General features: G+C 55.4%; 1 protein-coding gene across 1 annotated transcript in view; it reads right to left on the reverse strand.

Moving 5' to 3' along the window:
- Positions 1 to 425, reverse strand: part of SOX14 (SRY (sex determining region Y)-box 14) — a 1512-nt gene extending 1087 nt beyond the window's left edge. Inside the window, exon 1 of the mRNA XM_005863533.2 lies at positions 2 to 425. Within this exon, the coding sequence (XP_005863595.1) occupies positions 2 to 357 (356 nt within the window). The 5' untranslated portion in view covers positions 358 to 425. The remainder of the gene's footprint in view (position 1) is intronic.
- Between the last annotated feature and the right edge of the window lie 5853 nt (positions 426 to 6278).

Here is a 6278-nt window from a genome sequence, read left to right on the forward strand (position 1 = left end):
CAGGAGGCCCCCGGAGGCCCCCACGGGCAGGCCGGCCGCCTTGAGCGGGTCCGTGTCGCCCAGGTAGGGCAGGGGGAAGACATACCTGTCCTTCTTGAGCAGGTTCTTGGGCTTGCGCCGCGGCCGGTACTTGTAGTCGGGGTGCTCCTTCATGTGCTGGGCGCGTAGCCTCTTGGCCTCGTCGATGTACGGCCGCTTCTCTGCCTCGGACAGAAGCTTCCATTCGGCGCCTAGGCGTTTGCTGATCTCTGAGTTGTGCATCTTGGGGTTTTCCTGGGCCATTTTGCGCCGCTGGCCTCGGGACCATACCATGAAGGCGTTCATGGGTCGCTTGATATGGTCTGAAGGTTTAGACATGGTCCCGGAGGCTAGGCGGGTGGGGGCGGGGAGTGCAGGGGTTCTGCAGGCGAACTGGGCGCGGTTGCCTGTCTGTCTGTCTGTCTGTCCGTCCTGAGCCGGGACTCTGCGCTCCCCTCGCCTCCGCACCGCTGAGGGGAAGCCAGAAAGCAGCGCTAACCCCGCAAAGTTCAGCTGATCATGCCAGTCTCGCACCCAGGCAGGCCCCGGGGGGCGAGTGGGGACAGGAAGGGCGGGGGAGGAGAGGCCAGGATGCCGCCGACACTCGCCGGGGTCCAAGTACCGGAGTCTCTGCGATTTAGGGGCCAGGTAATTTGTTGGCGAGGGCAGGGAGCTCCTCCTTCTCCCTCTCTCCACCTTCGCCTTCTCTGGTTCTCTTCTCTCCCGGGTCTACGGCCGAGGCTCCCTCCTCCCTCCCGTGGCTTTCCCGGAGCTGCTTCGCCTAGCGCAGCACCTGGCTGAGACTGCGGGGAGGATGGTGAACGCCAGCCAAAAGCGGCGAAGTTCAAAGGCGAGGTGGGCCGGGACAGCGCGCACTCTGACATAAGCGCGGGGCGGCGACTCCCCAACCTGGGCGCCAATCAGCGGCAGAGAAGGCGCCAGCTCGCGACTTGGATTCCGCATTGTTTCTGGCGCTTTCGACAAATTAAACTCTTTATATCTGTTTTCTTTCCCGGTTTGCAAAGGAGAATGAAGGCTTCGAATACAAAGACCCTGGGAAGGGGCAGCAAAGGGAAAGAGCCGAGAGCGCAGGTTGATAAATAGGACAGCCTTGTCATGAAATGCAAGGACAGCACTCTACCCCCACCCTCACCCCCCTTGTCAAAGATCCTTGGAAGAGAAAAAGAATCTATCAAACTCAGGTTTAAAAGCGAAATAAACTTTTCGCGCCATATCCTCGGCCGTCCTTGGGCTGCGTTCTCACGGGGTGCCCCTGAGACGCCGCCTCCACCCCTGCCCCCGCCGGAGGCGCCCGGCGAAGCCCCGGGCCCCGGGTTAGCTGGGCGGTGCGCTCCCCGATGATGCCGGAAGGCCTCGAGTCCCGCAGTGCAGTGCAGAGGTTTCAGAGCCTGGTTGGTGAGCCCTGAAGAGCCGCGATCTGCTCTTCACTTTCTTGGAGGGGGCGGGAATGGGATTTCCATCACGATTCCTACTTACCTTATTATTATTAAGTGTTTTTTAAATCTCCAACTTTCCCTCCACATCTGCCCACCCCGGGAAGGCAGCCTGAAGGCCAGCAGGCGCCCAGCCGGAGGTGGGGCTTGCCCGTTGCCCCTTCTGCAGCGGCGCTAGCGCCGAGTCTCAGGCTGCACCGCACTCAGGGTGGGTTTGTCCCTGGGCGCCTCTGCCCACCCAGCGAGAACGCGAAACTCGTTTCTGGCAGTCAGATGAGCATTTTCGGGTAAAGAGGACGAAATAACCTGCAGAGCAGACCTGCGCGCCTGTTTCCTTTGAATAATTGCCTGCCCGATGTGAAATGCCCTTGGGGGAAATATTTATTAAATGGAAACCATTGTCCCAGGCCCAGCAGGACCTGCGCGTGTTCCAGGCTTATTGGCTTTTGCATCGGCCTCTCTCGGGAGGACCGACCAGAAATGTGCACAGCTCCGCGGGCTTGGAGGGGTCGGAGGTGGGGGAGAACCAGGCAGAGAACTAGGAGGAGGGGAGAGAGGGTCTTTCTGTAGTATATAGCGTGTCAAGTTTGAGGTGAAGACTTTGCTTCTCCCTCCTACAGTTACACAGACGCGTGGCATTTCTCATCCTTAGCTTGCTCTTCAGATTATGCCCATTTTACAGATTAGGAAACTGAGGTCGAGAAAGGCCAAGTGATTTGCAAAATGTGACTTTAGTGGGACGTGGTGATGACGGGTGTACAGGATTTGAAAATCCTGATTTTGTTTTATCCCACACTGCACCACTTCGGATTTGTTGGTGCTGCAGTCAAAGGCAGAACTCTCAAGGAGCCCTCTGGAGCCATCGAAATCAGCCACGCAGATAAACCGCACGGAAAGGCTAATTGCCATGACTGGTTTTGACTCACTTGGGCTCTGATGGGACCCTGACCTCCTTGACCATACACCTCGGCGTGGACTGGCGAGCAGGCGCACCGTCTTTACATTGCACTCAGCTCCAGCCCTGGCCTCCACCCCTGTTTCCTCTGCAAATTTGATCTAGCGTGGGGTATCAGGGAGTGGAAGCACTTTTCAGCCCAGTTCCGGGAGGGTTTCCAAGAGGCTAAGGCAACCCTTACTCAGGTGGAACTAGTCTGCAGACCGAGCCCTGCTTTCAGAGCCTGCAGGTCTCGAGGATTTTGGGAAGGAATGACAGAAATACTCCTATCTGTGGAGGTCCAGCATCCGGCGGGGATCCACCAAACTCTCACATCAGAACACTCAGGGAACACTAAACCCACACACAGAGATTTGGGTTCATGCAAACCAACCTCTTGGAAACTGCTCAAGGAGGGGATCTGGCACAGGGTCTTAGCCAGTGGTTCTCAACCTTCTGGCCCTTTAAATACAGTTCCTCATGTTGTGACCCAACCATAAAATTATTTTCGTTGCTACTTCATAACTGTAATTTTGCTACTGTTATGAATCGTAATGTAAATATCTGATATGCAGGATGGTCTTAGGCGACCCCTGTGAAAGGGTCGTTCGACCACCAAAGCGGTCGCGACCCACAGGTTGAGAACCGCTGTGACCCTTTCTCTCTTTTCAGCTTCCAGGCCAACTCTGCGATTGCCCCGAGGCTGCTCTCTTTCAGTCCCTCAATTCTCCCCCTCCTACTGCCTGGGCGGGTTCTCGCTCGCTCAGCCCTAGTTCTCAATCCAAAAGTCTGGAGTAGATTGGTACCAAGGGCTTGAAATGGTGGGGTGGCAGTTTTCGAGCCTGGCATTGCCTGACCTCCCAGGGTTCCGGAGCCCCAGGATGCCTGGGTCAGGCTGCACCGACCCTGAGGGGCGCCACCATCCCCCTGCACTTCTTGACCTTGAGACTTGAACTCAGTGCTGGGAGAGGTCTCCTAGGTGAACAGCGCAGCCGCACACACCCCTTACACAGTGCTGCTTGGCCATGAGGTTTACTCAGGACTCCTTAGAGCTGGGCCCCACACAGGAGTTGCCATGATCCCGGGGCCTGACCTGGTGCTGTTTGCAGCCCAGACCTCTATCGTCTTGGCCGCTGCGCATCCCTCTGAGCTCTGCCTCCCGGACAGGCCTTAGGCAGCGAGGCGGATGTCCTAAAGAGGAGACCCCTGGGGGGAAGCAACAGCTTTGGTCACCGCTGGAACAAGCCTTAGGACAGAGGTTGCCTACACGCGCCTCCTACTTCATCAATAGTAGGAAGCTAGGGCCTTTAGCCACTAGGCTACCCTGCAGGGCTGGGTGTCCCTGGGATACGGCCTTTAGGCTTCCGAGTTCGCCTGCAGAATTCGCGTACAGCTGCAGTGCGCGCGCCTGTACGCAAGGCTGGTCGGGGAACCCACGTGTTTCCAATAGAAGTTGAGAGGTCACAACCTCGAAGGTCACCACCCCACGGACTTCTCGCCCCGCCCACTCCCTCCAGCGCCCCTCTAGGTGCGCGCACCTGGCTTTCGCTTCTGGGCCTTGACCGCGCGCTCCCGCACAACACCTGTGCGTGCCTCAGGTCTCTTAAAGGCGTCACCTGCGCTGGGGTGAGACCACTTTTAGGTTCTCACTCGCACAACCTCTGCTTCGCATGCCCTCTTCCCAGCCTCCAGTGGAGCCACGTCGCAGCCCGTGCAGGCCACCAGACTGCGAGCTCCTCCAAGGTGGTCGCTGCGCGCTATTCATCGTCCAGTGCCCAGTGGCAGCACCACTCTGAGCGCAGAGAGGACGCTGGGTAGTTTCCTTCTGCTCAGGCTTAAACTTTTTCAACAGGCCTTTCCCGACCTCGTAGCTTCGGAGACAGGCCCCCAGATGCAGCCTGGTAGCGCCAAGTGCGCAAATCCCCAGCTACCAGGCCCGCAACCACCTGCCTGGCATCAACGCTCCGCCGCCCTCAGCCACCACCCGCTCCGCTCTAGTGGACAGAAGGTCTTTGCTCTGAGGCCTTCGGAACTGAACGACAGCCCGACAGCCCGGCGAGTAGAGGAAGGTGTGCAGACCTTGGCTTTCAGAACGTGGCTGGGAGGTGGAGTGGAACAGGGGACCTTGCCACGTGGGTCGCACCCTGTGGTTTTTCGGAAGAGACCCAGAAAGTGGCCTGCGTCGTGGCTGGCGGAGGAGCTGGGCGCTCGCGGGACGCCCCTCCAGGATTCGGGGAGGACCCGAGCGAAGTTCCAAGTGCGGGTTTCCAAGAGCCTCTGCGCGCAGCCGGCTGCAGCTCTGCGGTGAGTGTGAGCGCCAGGCACGCCGCTGTTCAGCTCCCTGAGCGTCAATCCGGCCCGTCTCAGCGTTTCCAACCCAGAAGCCAACTTGAGAGTGATAGAATGATCTTGGGAAATAACGCACTTCGGTTAAATCATAAACTTTTAATTTTCTTATGAGCGAAAATATTTTAAAACAGGACAACCTTGCCCACCCACCCCCTTTTCTGTCTGTTTTCAAATTCAGAGACTTCATATATCTCATCTCTCGAAAGTGCTGGAAGGGACCCAGGACTCTGGTCCTATTAAGACAGTTCCTGGTATTTGCTCTAGTTCTTCCCTCCAGAGCCCCAGCCCAGCCTGCTAGGAGAGTTTTGAAATTTTGTAAAACTCCACGGGGCCCTTGCCCAGTTCGCCCAGGAGGGCGCGACTTCCAACAAGAAACAATTTGAAACAGAACAAACTCTGGTCCCAGAACAAATGCCTGGAAAGCCTGCATAGAGCGCCTTTGCCTACGCGGAGCTGGCAGAGCTCTCCTCTGGGCTGAAGGACACTTCTGTCTCAACGCGGGGAGCGCGCCCAGGTAAGGAGACTTTTTGATACTTCAAACTGCCTTAACTTGAGTAGCTGGAGTCTCTTTGTAGCAGAGACCACGTGATCACCCATGTGGTGCAAATTAATAGATGATCACTTCAGTTACCTTGTCTGTGTCCTGGTTTCCTTGTCTGTAATGGGCATAATTGGAATATTATTAGGACTAAATGAGTTATTACCAGGAAAGCCCTTAGAACAGTACTTGGCATATGAAACTGCTCAGTAAATGGTCAGGTTGTATTATGTTGTTATTACACAAATAAGGAGTTAATTTTTTGACGGTGATAAGTGATCAACAGTGAATCAAGTTGATGAGATAGGAGCTGAGATGAGGAAGGTGTTTACATTGGGTGGTGGGGAACCTGAACACAGCAAAGAGCCAACCTTGTGGAGGATGGGGGGTGGGGGGGGAAGCGGGGTGCGGTAAAGCAGGAGAAGCAGGAAATGGCACCACCTGGAGAAGAGACTAACTGAAGGTAGCTGAAGGATTTAAGGAGCCAGTTTGGCTGAAACCTGGCCATGACCCTGGGCAGAGTATAAGGAAAAGCTGGGGGAAGCTGGGAAAAGGCTGGGTGATTCCCCGGCTCAGATTATTCAGTCTTGTAGATTCCATTGGAGTTTGTTTCATTCACATGTATTGGGAAGTCATTGGAATGAAACACACCAGAATTATTTAACAACAATCCCAGCAACCAGGCACAAAACATACGACTTTTCAGACATTTTACTTGTGGAGGCCTCTCACCTCCAATTATGGGCCAGAAATTTTATAAATAGATAGATTTTTATTTGCCCTGGGGTCAGCTGCTTGACCATTCCTTAAAGAATATTGCCACCCTCCTGAATGCTTTGGGCTCCTCTTCTCTCTCCTTTCAGGAAGTGAGGAATAAATGAAGAGATGGTTATTCATAGTTGTTCATGATTCTGACATGTCCACTGATAGTAGATATTAGCAGCCCAATGCATCCTTGGCTTATTCTTCCCACTTTCCACCAAGT

The sequence above is a fragment of the Myotis brandtii genome, unplaced genomic scaffold (genome assembly GCF_000412655.1).
Source record: "Myotis brandtii unplaced genomic scaffold, ASM41265v1 scaffold18, whole genome shotgun sequence".
Taxonomy (NCBI): Eukaryota; Metazoa; Chordata; class Mammalia; order Chiroptera; family Vespertilionidae; genus Myotis; species Myotis brandtii.